The 15,118-nt window shown below is 35.2% G+C and overlaps 1 protein-coding gene across 1 annotated transcript; it reads right to left on the bottom strand.

The window, feature by feature from the left end:
* Nucleotides 1-1,253: 1,253 nt before the first annotated feature.
* On the bottom strand, nt 1,254-2,913 carry LOC131607650 (mitogen-activated protein kinase kinase kinase 20-like). The gene has a single exon (XM_058879629.1). It carries the CDS (start codon nt 2,871-2,873, stop codon nt 1,836-1,838), a length of 1,038 nt encoding a protein of 345 aa, XP_058735612.1. The 5' UTR covers nt 2,874-2,913; the 3' UTR covers nt 1,254-1,835.
* Between the last annotated feature and the right edge of the window lie 12,205 nt (nt 2,914-15,118).

Genomic DNA, 15,118 nt, shown 5'->3' with positions numbered 1-15,118 from the left:
ACAACAATTTTTCTGGAAACTCGTCTTCCCATGACGTATGGGTCTGTAGGACTTGGATAATGCCTTTGAGGGTTTCATTCTGCTGTTTTAAGGCCTCCACCATGGCTAGCAACTGAGCCATATTAGACGGAGAATCTTCACCGCAGGGAGATAGTCCGTTCACCCTGATGGTGATAATGAGTGAAAGAATAGGCGGCATGGGAAAGTTTTACCTAGGCCCCGCGGTGGGCACCAAATGTTCCTGCAGAACACTTTTTAACTACCTCTCGAGAGAAGATCCTAGTGAGGTCACACAGGAGTTTGAGAGTTGTAGTTTTAGGGATTTGACTAGTGCAAGTGATGCAAGCTCAAGATATCAAATGTCTTCGCTTATCTCTCATTTGGGAGCCCTATTTATAGTCTGGGAGTGGTAAATTACGACATTGATGAAGCAACTTTTGGATTTCCTCCATATGGCCGCTATCTGTAACCTCCATCGTCCATCATTAAAGAATCATAACCTTCGTAATGGTAGCAGCCTTTGGTATATGTGTAACTGTCGTGGCCGAGTTGGAGGTAGACAACTGCCGAGCTGGAGGATAGTTCCCACCGAGCTAGTGATTATGGTTCATCCGACTAGTAGGGCAGTCCGCCGAGCTAGATACAACTAAGTATATGATATCTATCAAAATCGATTTTGAATAATAAAAAATGAATCAGAATCAAATTAAAATCCAATCAGAATCAGATTAATTACTATTATCCATCTTCTACTCATCTAATTACTCTATTTCACCTCTACCAAAAATCTTACAATCTCTCTTCTTGAACAAATGTTTAGAGAGAGAAGTTCTCCCTTCTCTCTAAACTTAGGGTTTTCTATGTTCCCCTCTTTTGATGGGTTTCACCTCCCCTCTTGTAGGGGTTCCTCCTCCTTCATGGAAGTTATTCACCACCATTATGGTGGTCATCTCCTCTTCAATGGAGGTTTCTCTCCCATTGTAAGTTTTCCCTCCTCTCTTTTCATTCCTTTGAAACCCTCACTCATGTTAGATCCATACATGCTTCTTCCTCCAACCTCCATCAAGCTCCTCCTCCTCTTCACCATCAACCATCAACTGTTTGCAACTCTAAAATCACCTCCACCAACCAATGGCCTAGAGTGGTATCGACATGGAAAACGACCCCCACCGGAGCCGCCACCGCCGGAAGATAAGGAAGCCCAGATTTTATGTGTGTGTTTTCATGTAATAGTTTATTTTATTGTACTTGTTTTGTTGTGTGTTCTATTTTTTCTTGTTTGGTTTGTTTTGTTGGGTGTGTTATTATTAGATTTAGGTTGTTTTAAGTTTGTGCTCAAGGTATTTGATGAAATGCCTCAAAGAAGCTTGGACGGAGGAAATGTGTTTTGGAGTAAGAATCTTACTAGGGATGTGGTAAATCAAACTCCTCTTTTCAGTCAACAATTGTTTCATTCACAAGTGATGAGATTAATCAATATCGTGAACCCGAATAATCGATTTGAGCGTGATAAAGCTAGTGTCAAAGCTAAAGATATGATCCGTAATTGGATAGATTTAAAGATTGGAGTTCCAAAACTCACATGTCTCTTGTGGAAGAACTTTGCTTGGTTGATTGGATTAAAGTTTTGGTTTGGTACCTTCCTTTTGGTTTCTATTCTCTCAAAGCTTTGTAATGTCCATAGCTTGTTAGTCTTAATTATTAGTGATGTTGTCAATGTGTTGATGAGAAATGCCCTAACACATTTTATTTCTTTATGTTTGTATTCTCTCTTTTTCATTTAATGAATGAGATTGTTTTCTATAAAAAAAAAAAAAAAAATCTTACAATCTCACTCATTCTGACCTAACATTAATCCAACTGTCTGATTCTGACCAACTAACGGGCAATTCAACCGTCACAAGCTGCCTGAGCCGATCCGCTGCCAAACAAGAACAATAATCAAAATCCCATTGACACAATTCTTCATATTCCGGGGAGCTTGGAGCTGCATCACCAACACTAGAAACCCAATCATTGAAATCAAAATGATTTCTTGGTGATGGTTCGTTAACATTCTTCACGTCTTCAATAAAAGGATGATTCAAAAGCATCTCAGCCGTCCATCTTTTTCTTGGATCCTTAACTAAACATTTCTCAACAAAATCTTTTCCTTCTTTTGACAAATCTTCTGGTATCATCGGTGATTTTTCTCCTGTACCAATTTGAAGCAACAACGACAACATATTCGAATCCTTCTCTATATTCCATGCTGGTTTTCCCGTCATCATCTCCACCATGGCACACCCAAGTGCCCAAATATCTGCCGGCGACTCATGCTCTCCGTGGATCACTGATTCCGGCGACATATACAGTGGAGTACCCCTGCATTCGAACCTCTGTTTTTCACTCTGCTCTTCCCCTGATTTTTTAGCTAAACCAAAATCAGCGATTTTGATTTCACCATCATGAAATACAAGAATGTTTTGAAGCTTTATATCACAATGAACGAATCCATTGCTATGAATATGGTTAAGGCCCTCCACGATTGACCTGGTGTAACCGCGAATATTTAGTTCTGGAATCCGGCCACCGTGGAATTTAACTTGATCAGCAAGAGTTCCAGCGGAAGCGTATTCAAGAAACAAATTGTAATACTCGTGGCCATTCTCAAAGGTATAATCATCTCCGAAACAGCGAATCATTTGTTGACAGGAACCTAGACAATCAAGAACATGTCTCTCGTTTTTAAGGGTATACGAGGTTGAAACCTCGGATGTTTTGACGGCTGTCGGAGAAGGAAATAGAGTAGAATTCGAAGCACCTTTGGGTAAGACTAGATTAACAGTTGCAAAGGTTCCTCTACCAAGTGATTCTCCTCGTACCCAATCCATCACTGAATTGTGAAGAAGAAAGAAAAATGGAAGTAGAGAAGAAAGCAGTAACCGTGGCCTCCAAGAATGAAAAAGCCCTTTCGTTTATATATCAAGTGAAAGAAAGAAATCTATACTAGTGGGTAATTTATGACGTAAGCAATACGGTGTATCGGGATATTAAATTAAAATAAAATAATGAAATTAGCATGGAAGATTAATTAAAGCACGTGGATATTTTGGAGCAGAAATAAGTTACTACATTAAGTTTCCTAATTGGTAGTGATTCGTATTTGACGCACCTCTTCATAAGATACATGCCGTTTTACATATTCCCTGGTGTCGTATCAGCGTAACTTAGTAAACAAAATATTTTTGGTAGTTAATGAATTTTCTCACGCACTTGTATAAAATCCTATTAAATATATTCATTTATGAGTTGTATTTAGAATTTATCATCACTTTGTTATGGAGATAAATTTTGAGCATGATCTTAGCAACATTCACTGCTTCTGATCATCGTCAATCTCATCAATTTATTGTTTTGCTTGTTGCCAATATTTAACAAATTCATTAAAATATATGTCATAAATTCACATGAGTAGAGTATATCAAGACAAATTCATTATTTCAAAAGATTATTAATTTATTAAATTTCACATTATTCAACAAAGCAAAATAAACACAATACAAAAAGATCTTAATCAACACATTTATAAACAGGAAGATAGAAATGATAAACCTAAAGATGATACTTTAAATTACCCTAAAATCTTAAGCTACACATTTATACTCAAGATATAAATTACCCTAAAATTCTAAAAAGATTAAATATCTCACATAAAATGAATTATCATATGTCATTAGCATTTGAAACAAATGCATTAAATGTCTCTCTATTTCTTGTTTAACACTGTTTTTCAAGGAGGCTCTAACGTGTGTCCCTATGTCCGATGGTAACGATGTTCCCTCTTTTGTAGGATACTTGACTTAAAAGTCCACAATGGACGTTGGTTTAGTGTGACTCACATTTCCAAATGTGATAGGTCGCAGTTTGATGATGGAGATTGTTGTTGATTTAGTGGCTTATTTCACATACTTTTTAGCAAGAATACTAGACTTAGCTATGAACTTGTCCCGTAATGCTATTTATATTCACTTCTTTCACATGTTAATAGGACCACTTTTAATGGAGAACATCCAACCTGAAGTTTAGAAATCCATGTGGGATAACTCATTGGTGTGGATGGACCAAGAGACACTCGACATTCTCTCTGTTTTTATTCGTGAGAGCGACTTATATCATTCTCTCACTGTGGTGGTACCTATTGAAGATTAGGTAGGGGTAATTCTTCCAGAAGAAGGCAACAAGGTATGTAACAAATATGACATATTCCTCGTTCCCCTTCATGAGTGTTCATCTTCCTTGATATGATTTTTCATTCCCTTGAACAATTTCGAGGTCGGTGTGTTTAATCATTTACTAATTTCTCATTCAAAATTGCATCAAATGAGTTGGGATTACATCAAGGTATTTTAATATTTTTGAGAATACAAGAAGGATGTGTTGACCATTTCGCTCTTCTTACATCTCATCAAAGCTCAACGAAGCTCCGTTGATTCGGCCCAGGATCTAGGTCTAATATCTCTCAGACAGTGCACCAAGATGTTTGACATCTACTTAGAGAGTGTAAAACAATTCAAAGATTGGTACTTCTTGGTTACTTCCCTCAACAAGGTATTTTATGCCAACATGTGTATCATAAAGCCTAGGACATCCTACCAATGATCAAACATATTCTACATGTTATGGTGTCATTTCTTGGAGAATTCTAGTCCATATGTTTACAAAATGGATTATCTATCTCAAGAGGAGATTTACCTGAAAAGGAAAGTAGTATCTTTCTTTGAGATTATGCGCTACGTCGAAGGTGTGGTCCCTTCTAATGTGGCTACACAGAAATAAGGGAAGCGGTACATAGAGCAGCAATTGTTGGTGGATGTCGGCTCGAAAAGAAGTTAGACAGGACATTATTTATAAGTAGCGTGGGGAAGGCCTTTTTATCAAATATCCTTTTGGTGTTTCAATTTGTAACATGTTTATTATTGTCTTGCAAACAAAATGAAATGTTACAAAACAATACAATAAATTAAAGGGAACGCTCGAGTCGTGCCTCTCAATGTGGCTGTTACCAAAGCAGCCAATAAGAGGTTTTGACTGCAGGGGGCCCTATTGGGCCCGTTACTCTTCTCTCACATATCTCAACACAGGAGGAGTTATGTGATACTCCCAACCAGGTTATAATGGAAGATGATCCATGTTTATCGCCTTTCATGGTCGTGAGGAGTCCGACAAATAGTCTTGAAATCTGGGTGCCCCAAGAGGAAAGGTCGTTAATTTACTGGCTTCTTATGCTTAAAAAAGATTAAGGTGGAACATAGCTCTAGGGGTAACATTATCGACTCTGATGGTCGTGCCCCCTTCGCTCCTTACATGCCTTGATGCAAGAATAATTGAGGAGTTCCGAGCTTATATTTTTGAAGAGGACTACACATACTTCTCTAGTAAGTTTAAAGTTGTTTTCTAGAAGGAGTTAGCACACTTATTGTATCATACTCGATGGACGTTAGCTGTTTTGTCACTTGGTGCTGCTGGGAGAATAAAATTCTTGTGCATGGTTGTCTTAAAAATGAAAGGGAAATTCTAGAGGAACACGTAAGTGCTCTTACAATAGAGAGAGACTTGTATCTGGAGGAGATTTAAGGAGAAATTTTCTTACTTTCATGTATATATGTCACTGTAGAGCCTTTCAAGTATCTTGGCACACTGGCCGAGAAAGTGATGTCGCTTCTCCAAGCGGTGAAGCAGAAGGGTGAAGCTCTAACTCTACCAAAAACATAATTGACCAAGATCAGGGTCTCCATCTTTAAGGCCAACAAGACAATGGACTATTCTTATATGGCGGTAGAGGAGTTGAAGGCCTCTTTAAAAGAAGCTCGATAAGGTTGGAAGAAAACTAAGGACGACCTTTGAGAGACGAGCCTTGAAAATATTTCCTTGGCTTAGGAGTATGCAAAGGCAGTGGAATACAGTTTCTCCACCGTGCATGTATATTTCGAAAATGCATTGCAGTAGGTGGAACATTTTTATCCTCAAGTTCAATTTCCACGAGTGGAAGTTCTCCCAAATCAGGAAATGGTGGATAGGTAGCTAGTTTTCCATTAGTGATGAGTTGAGCGTGTAGTCCCTTATTGGGGTTATGTATGTTTTTATCTAGAGAGTTGTTACCCGGTGTAACTTCTATGAATATGTAAGTTTTATGGTCCAACTTGGAAATATATATTTAATTTCTATTTTAACTTCTTAAAATATGGAAAATCTACCTCTTACGACATTGCTTTAAGTCTCGATTTTCGTTTCTCGAGGAGATAACTTGTTCTCCTATTTTATGGTCGATGTTTTATTGGGTGTATCTGGGGATTGTGTCAGACCAAGGCTAGAGTCCCATTTTGTTTCCTCTAGATTATAGCATGGTTAGTGATCCACGTGATTAGAAATCACGTCTGCCTCTAAAGTGGCTAGCTACTAAGAGAAGGTAAGTTTTATTACTACTTTGTGGTTCGTTGTCGTTGTTTGTGTGATAGTAGTGTTGGGATTTGATTGCAATATTTGTACTCATGTGGCATTTGTGATAATACCCCTAAGTCATTTGTAGTGGGGATCTCATTGCATTAGTCATACATGCGGGACATTTGCAAAAACATCTTTGCCTCGTTGCTATTTTTTACGATCACAAGGGAAAGATAATATAGTGAAAGATTTATTTATTCTTTGCTAGAAGAAACTTATATATTACACTAATGTGTGTTTTACATACTCGTCGGGAGCTTCGGTCCTCGGTTTCCGACGATGATTACACTTACTTCTGAGGTCTGTCTAAAGAAGCCAGGCATGGGGAATTAGCATAGTTGGCTTACCATACCAGTTGGGTGTAACCCATTCTGGCGTTCGGGGACGTTGGACGGGAATAGGATTTCTTACCCAATGATCTTGGGTAAGAGAAGGAGAAGCTAAAATAACATGTTTATGCTTTTACAGTTAAGAATAATCAATCCTTGTAGTAAATTTGAGGTGTTTTAACTTGTTCCTATCTATAGAACATGTTGTATAGCCTCTCGAGTATCTCAGAACTCTAGTTGAAAAGGTGAATGTGCTTGCTCGGTAGGTAACTTAGAAGAATGAGGCTTTGGGTTCTACTTAGACATCTTTGTCCAAGTTGGATGCCATACTAGAAGAAGCAAACCCGTTTTTGGATCCTACTTGGAAAATTATAGAAGAGTAAGAGAAGTCTTTAAAAGAGCCTCAAGTAAGTTTAAAAAAATTAAGGACGGTCTTTGTGTGATGCGCCAAGAAAATATTGATCTTTATAATAAATTGGTCAAGTCAATAAAAGAAAGTCACTTCTTCGTTGAGGACTCCTTTGAGAGTTCCTTGAGTAGGTGGAGTATTTTTATCCTACCGTGTTAAAATTCGGAGAGCAAGTTCGTCTTGATCATGTTATCGAGAACGAGAACGTGGTTCCCTTGATGGATTAGTATACATTTTATTTTTATTTATCTATTTTGACTGTTGTGCTTGTACCTGGATTATGTAAATATCCATTGTTCCTATCCTGCAATATATATTTATGTTTATTACTTACTCGTATTTTACCTGTTATATTTATTACTTACTCGTATTTTACCTATTTTGCGGTGTTTCTTGTGGTCCCGTGTTCATTTCTCTCGGACACATCTTTTTCACCAAGGTTGTGCTCAAAATTTATTGGACTTATTTGGGGATTGTGCTCGACCAAAGGTCAATAAGCCTTCTCTACCCCTAAGAGAAAACTGTTAGACGACGACAACTTATCTAGAGGGGAGTGAATAGATCCCCAAGTTTAAAAACCAGATTTTAAAGGTTTTGAAATTGTTTAAACTATGGCAAGCGGAAGTATCGTGTTTAGACATAAAGTTGTCTAAATCGAAGCTGTTATTGGAATCTCATATATGCGCACAACACTTTGTTTGGAATAGCAATGATACAATCAATTAACAAATCAAATACTCACTTAACAGTTTTAATGTGATCACAGAGCAACCAATTTCCAATCAATTTAAATACAAAAATTAAAAGTGTCAAATTATCGAACACTTGGTGTGTGATTGATTTTACGAATTTTCCTTTAAGCTTGTTGATATCAAAATCTTCTTAGAATCTAATTGATTGTAAGGCAATTTACAATTCAATAATGTTCAAAGCAATTAACGGAAAATAGTTACGAATCAATTGCTTAATCAATGTGTTTAATAATTTGATAATGGAAATTTAAAAGCAAGAGAGAGATAGAGAGAGAGAGAGGACACTAGGAGTTATTTAGGGAGTTCATCGATCGTCCTTGATACGGCTAAATCTGCCCCCAATTCCAATTTGGGATTGGGATATCAATATTACTATGCAAAAATTATTTACAAGAGATGTCAAGCAATCCAACCCTACAAATCCCATGTTTGATGTTGATCCTTGCAATTCTCTTCCCTTGATATGAGTTTGATCAAGTCACCCAACAAACACCAATTGATTCACCATCTCGCGCTACGCCTTTGTAAGAAACCACTGTTCTCCAAAGCCTTCACTTAGTCGAATCCAAATTATGAGTTGTTGTCACCCAAGATTACCAATTGATTCACCGTCTCATGCTACTCTTCTGCAAGAATCACACGTTCTTCCAAGCTCTTCACTCGATCAAATCCAATTGTGTAACTCTTGTCGAAAACCCCCGAATCAACACCTTGATCTTGGAGTAAAAACCCTCACAGTTTTTCCAATGAAACCCCCTATGATTCTCAACCCAACCTTAGGTTACAACCAACCTAAATTGAACTTTATCAATCAAGTCTAGATGACACCCAAACAATAAATGATTATGTATACTTTGTTTGTGTGTATGCATAGAGGTTGAAGATGATGAACAATCCTAGGATGTGTTTATAGTTTCATGAAATTGAAAAAGATGCATGTATGATGTATTTATAATGGTGTAAGTTGGAGGCGAAAGGAATGCTTAGAAGTTAAAAGAATATGCAACATTTTAGAAAATCACTTGCATGTGTCGACACATGTAAGTAATATGTCGACCTATGTAATGCTATGAGTAGACCTATAACAGGTTATGTGTTGACACACTCAAACATAAGCTATAGGCTTTAAAACTGTAGCACATGTGTCAACTTGAAATGCGTATGTGTCGACCTAAAAACTTGTGTGTGTCGACATATTCAAACAGAAGCTACAAGCTTCATTCTTGTAGTACAAGTGTCGACCTGAAGAACGTATGTATCGACACATACACTTATGTTTTGAGTGAAATATGATTTTTGAAGCATGTAACTGGTTTTTAAGGCTTTGTAACTAGTTTTTCATGCATGATACTTTTTCAAACATGTTTTAAGTGTATTATAAGATTCTTAATGCAAGGTGCTCATACTAACTTAGAGATACCGTTCAATGTACAAAAATGCTAGAGTGTGTGCATTAACATCGTGGGATTTTTATTGCTTTTGTCATATGTTTGTGGTGTTTATGAGATAACATATGAATCTTTGTGATGTGGCTTTGATCTCATTGGTCGTATTCCAAACTCATCATTCCCTTTCATAATCACAAGGAAAAGAGATAATTTAGTAGAAATCCATTCTTTCTTTAAATTAATGAAAAAAATACATTATAGTAATGTGTTGTAGCTTTTTACATAGGAACATAATTAAGATAACCAAAGGGTTGTGCAATTTCTTATTAACTATAAGAGACACGATAGTTAGCTTTGATTTTCCTCGGATCAGTCACTTCTACTTGTATGGCTGAGATGACCTTCCTTACTTGTAGGAGGTCGGATAGTCATGTCTCTTAGTTGTCTGACTAGGGATGTCACATTGATCTTCACGGCTCTTCCTTCACCTTTTTTTGGTCTTACTGTAAAGCCTTGTAGATCCTCTTAGCTCTAGATAGGTCGAAACTTATAGTCATTAGCTCGTGGTGGTACCTTTGCTTGAGTTGGACTGTGGATGCTACCACGTCCAAGGCTGTTGCGTAGGAACGACCTAGGATGAGGTTATAGATGCTCCTGCATGGAACTACTAGGAATTGAGAATCAATATTTTTGGTATCCCTTCCTTCTCCCAATGTGACCATTAGCTCAATGTACCCCTAAGGTTCGCCATGGTGGAATTTTGAACCAGATCCGATGAATGGAAGAGGTTGGAATACCTTATAACTTGCCCTAGGTTGGACATGATTTTATTGTGAATGAACAAATAGACATACCACAAGGACTTAATCATTTGTTGCTTGAGGAGGACGTGGTGGATCTCTGAAAGCCTTAGAGGCAACAGTAGTGGCTTGCCGTTGAACAACGGAGCGAGTGGTCAAAAGACATAAGGGAGAGCACTCAGATGCTCTGAACCATCCATTTCCATTAAAGTAATATATATATATATATATATATATATATATATATATATATATATATATATATATATATATATATATATGATATGGATTATTGAATATATATTTGATCATTGAACCAACGCAAAAGGCATAATATAGATATAAAACATTATTTTTTTAGTTCAAGTCTATTGTGGGGTTTCTACAAGGTCCAAAGGGCACATACTCAGTAATGAAGCAATGGAACATTAAGGGCGGGACAAATGGACACTTTTTCGCCACTGAGCATACAATCTCTTGCGCAAGTACCCTACTAACCGTCTAGATGAATTTAGCAGCTAACTGGAATTCACACCTAGCCTCGCGCATTCAGTTTTCAACCGCTCCTCCTATTTAAAGAAGGTGGTGCATCATTTCTCAGGTATTCAAATGTTCTCTAATTCAAACACGACTTTTCTCCCTTATACTAATTTTAGCATTAGAGTGCTAACCTTGCAGGTAAGCCTCCTTTCTAACGCATCTGAAGCTCTGAACCCCCCACAACAAGCTCTACATCCTCACTTTTCAATCAACTCTAGTTTCACTATGTTGTGAGAATTGTATTCAGATTCCTACGATTTTCCACAATCAAATTTCTTTTGATTTAATAGAATCTCACTCGTCAAAAATTTAGATCTCCTCCACTTGAAGTGCAAATTTCTATTTCTCGATCACTTCTCTCAAATATTGACTTATTTTCCTTCAAATCCTCCGTTAAATCCATCGACTATGGAAGCATCAATTTTTTTTTCATTTTTTATAGTAAAAATGGGTAAATAGAATAATATAAATAAATAGAAAAACGAAAAGTTCAAGTAATAACAGAAAGTCAATTTTCAAAACTAAAACTATTTTTTATTTTGAAAATTTCAAAATAAATAATCACTCTTTAACAGGTCTAAGGTTTTGAGTTAAGAGTTTCTCTTATTATAAAAACTAGTGTATGTTATGATTATATTAAAAATAGTGAGTAAAATATCTCAGTATATATTTGTTATTAAGTCCGAATAGTTTTCCCTAAAGATATGGTTAAAAAAGTAATGTTTTATGGTTCTATAGTTATATAAGTTTTACTGGCAGGTACAATTAAATTTTCTGTCGGCTAACTCTTGTCAAATATACTAAGTTTATCTTTTTAGCATTAACTATTTGTTGACAAATATTTTGTCAATGGATAAACTTACTAGTAAAAATGAATTACTTAGTGTCGGTTGATATTCAAATTTGAAGTGTGAAATGTAAAGTCATTGGAAACACTGGGCCTTCACCATGTCAATTGCCAGTGAGGAAACAGCTCAAAATAGAAACCGAGTGAAAAATTGTAGTATTTGAAAATAATCATGAATAATTCTTAATGAAACACTATACAAATTTTTTCTAGTTCTTATGAATATAATTATGTAATCACGTAAAAGAATAGGAAGATGAAAAGAATTCTCAAAATTACTCAGAGATTTGAATTATACAAAGCACGAGAAAAGAAAAGGGGAATACAATACATTGTGAGTTTTGTCAATTGGTGCAAAAATTTCTTATTTTGGTCAATTAGAATAATCTTTGTATAATATACTTTTATTTTATTTTATTTTATTTTTCAACAGCATTTTTTCTAGAATGCTAGAAAGTAGAGATTTGACGGCAAATTCACTTGGTCAAGCCAAATTGCCAATAAGAACCAATATTCAAGAATTACATACAATAGCCACGCTTACACTTGGATTAAATTATTGTATTTTTCTAACATAATTTAGTTAAACATCTATAATTATTGTTTGTATTAAGCAGAATATTTATTGAAAAATATTATATAATTTTTAGTTAAATATTTACATATTTGAGAAATAATAATAATAAAAGAATAATTTATTTTATGATGTACGATTTATTAAATGAATTATTAAAATATGTATAAATTTTTTTAAAAATCTTTGCTTACTAGAACTATCTATTTTGTAGTTTAAACGGGTCTCACATGGACACACTTTCTCTAACCCACCACTTTAAAGAAATAATTAAATGGGTTCGTGAAATAATTATATAATAATATTAAATTTTAACAATAGTTTATTTTTAATCTTATAACTATTAAATTATTAAATATTAAACTTTATAAAATGTATTTTTTTCAAAAACAAATAATTTAGATTTGAATCCATGTGGTGAGATAAATATAATGCTAAAAAATTTTAAAGAACAAATTGATTAAAATTAAAGGTGAACAAAATTGTAAGAAAAGTGAGTTTCAATTGTGTGTTTAAAATATTTTAAGTTAAAATGAAACTTTGGGAAGTTAATTTCAAAGGCATAGAGGTGAAGGAGAGAGTGGAAACAAGGATTTTATTCTGGTTTACTGTTATAATTTGGTAGCCACACCTTGTAAGTGCACGACTCTATCAAAAGTAATAAAAAAAGACTGTTGAACAACATAGACCAAATATTTAAGTATCAAATTATATCCATATTATTGTTTAAATAAAGGAGTCAAATTGAGTTTGAGTTTGAAACAAACAAATATTTAATGATTAAAAATTATAATAAAAACGCAAGACTTAGTATACATAACTCTTATTAAAACATACTTATGTGAACCTCTTGTTCTATTACGAGAAACAAATCAATATTATAGAAAAATAGAGAAAATTGGACAACACATACTTTCATGAGTGTGTTGTCTTGTTTTAGACAAATAAGACTGTTAACCTTAGCGTCCTTGTCCAAGCAACGCGCACCATTGTGAATCTTGAATCCTGCATTACCTGATAACCAAAAATCCTCCTAAATCTTCACACTTTTCCCATTTACAATTTTCTATCTAGCAAGTTCTAAAATTAGATCCTCTGTGCTCAGAATACTCCTTCATGCGTTACTTGGGGAAAAACCTATTTGAACCTTCAAAACCAAACTTCTCGAGTAGTATCGCTATTTGAAAACCTTCTTTATCGGTGAAGAGGTCCCTGAATGCAATCTCCACAAATGTTTACCAAGCAGACTTACATTAAAAGCACTTATACCACGAAAACCCAAGCCTCCCACACCTTTTGAACATGCCATTTTTTTTCAACTCATCCAAGGAATTTTCCTATCCCTTTCCTTGAAATCACTTATAACAACTCATTATGTAACTTGAAATCGCTTGCGCCACCACCTTTATTAGCAATTCTTTACCTTCCGTAGAAAGAAATTCCGCCTTCCATCCTTTCATCTTCTTCCACATGCGATCAACGACAAAAGAGAACACTTCCTTCTTTGATATACCAAATACAATTGGAAGGCCCAAGTATCTAGCATGATTCACCATAATCTTTACACCATCCTAATACAGATCATATCTTTGTTGCCATTAGGATCATTTCAACTGAAGGAAGCCTCAGATTTGTCCAAATTGACTACCTGGCCAAAAGAAGTTTGATAGTTAGAGAGAACTCCCATGATGTAGTTAGCTTCTTTAAGACACTTAGAGTGACAAGCATGACAATTCATCCTCAGACTCTTAGGCCATAGCTATGATGGCTCAAACATATGAGTACTATTTACTTAAGGAACTTGAAAAAAAAAAGCATGATTTGCTGATCCAGGTGCTTCTCATCAACTTACTCCCACTATGCACATTTCTTGTTTATTAAGAAGTCTTATGCTAGTTATAATTGTGAGTGTGTGTTGTCAATGATTAGTCTTTAGCAATTCATTGTGTGTATTCTTCTTGTGTGATTCTCAAAACCAATTAGAAGTTGAGAGCACTAACCCCGAAGGGTACCAAATATACCAGAATAATATACATCATATGTAACCCTACCAATTATGGAATCACTAGAGCTTAAGTATCTATCAAATTGTCTCCATTGTTTTCTCATTTTTAATTGATCTTTTATACTCGTTCCTTCTCTTCTCCAGGACCGGCCCAACCCGTTTAGAGTCTTAAAGCAAATTTTAAAATGAGGCATTTAAAGTATATTTTAAAATAAGAGTGAAGTCTCATGTTAGTCCCTCACAAAAACTGTAAAGGTCAGATTAGTCCTTGATAAATAAAAAGTCTCTATTAAATCCCTTACAAAATTTAACCAAGCCATGTTAGTCCCTCTACTAATATTTTTTTCAAACCGATTTTTTTTATTTTTGAACCGTGATTGGACCACCAGTGAAGACCCGTTTTAGTCCCTCACAAAAAAGGAAGAGTCCAAATTAGTCCCTAAGAAAAAAAGTCTCTATTTAATCCCTTACAAAATTTAACTGAGCCATGTTAGTCCTTCTTTTAATATATTTTTCAAACGATTTTTTTCGTATTTTTAAACTATGACTAGACTTGGCAAGATAGACCTACTTTCATAAGTTGAGTAGGGGTCAGAGGTTGAGTTCCTTTGCACATGGTCTTCAGAGTCTAAGTTTCCACCAGAAGCTGGGTTCCCTAGATGTGAGACATTAACCATGTGTATTATTTTTGCCACAAGTATTATTTACAAAAGAAAGAAATTATCGTAAATTACCTTAGTAACAAAACTAAACCTTCTTAAAAGATCTTTAACAACTAAAACAATAACAACACCTAATACACAAGAATACATAACAACAAAAACCATAGTCACACACCCATAAGCCTGATAATAAACCAAACAAAGAAAAGAACATTTTGGTATCACGATGATTTATCTACAATCCCTTCATAAATAATTTCAATTCAACAGTCGTAAAATAGGAGTCCGGTCACAATTAATAAAAATTGATTTGAAAAAAATATTAAAAG

This window comes from Vicia villosa, linkage group LG1, assembly GCF_029867415.1.
Source record: "Vicia villosa cultivar HV-30 ecotype Madison, WI linkage group LG1, Vvil1.0, whole genome shotgun sequence".
Classification (NCBI taxonomy): domain Eukaryota; kingdom Viridiplantae; phylum Streptophyta; class Magnoliopsida; order Fabales; family Fabaceae; genus Vicia; species Vicia villosa.
The sequence above is the reverse complement of the archived record's forward strand: the minus strand, read 5'-3'. Positions and strand labels throughout refer to the sequence as shown.

What these genes read in the sequence shown, in the direction of transcription:
- LOC131607650 (XM_058879629.1), bottom strand. Translation starts at nt 2,873, where the DNA reads ATGGATTGGGTACGAGGAGAATCACTTGGTAGAGGAACCTTTGCAACT.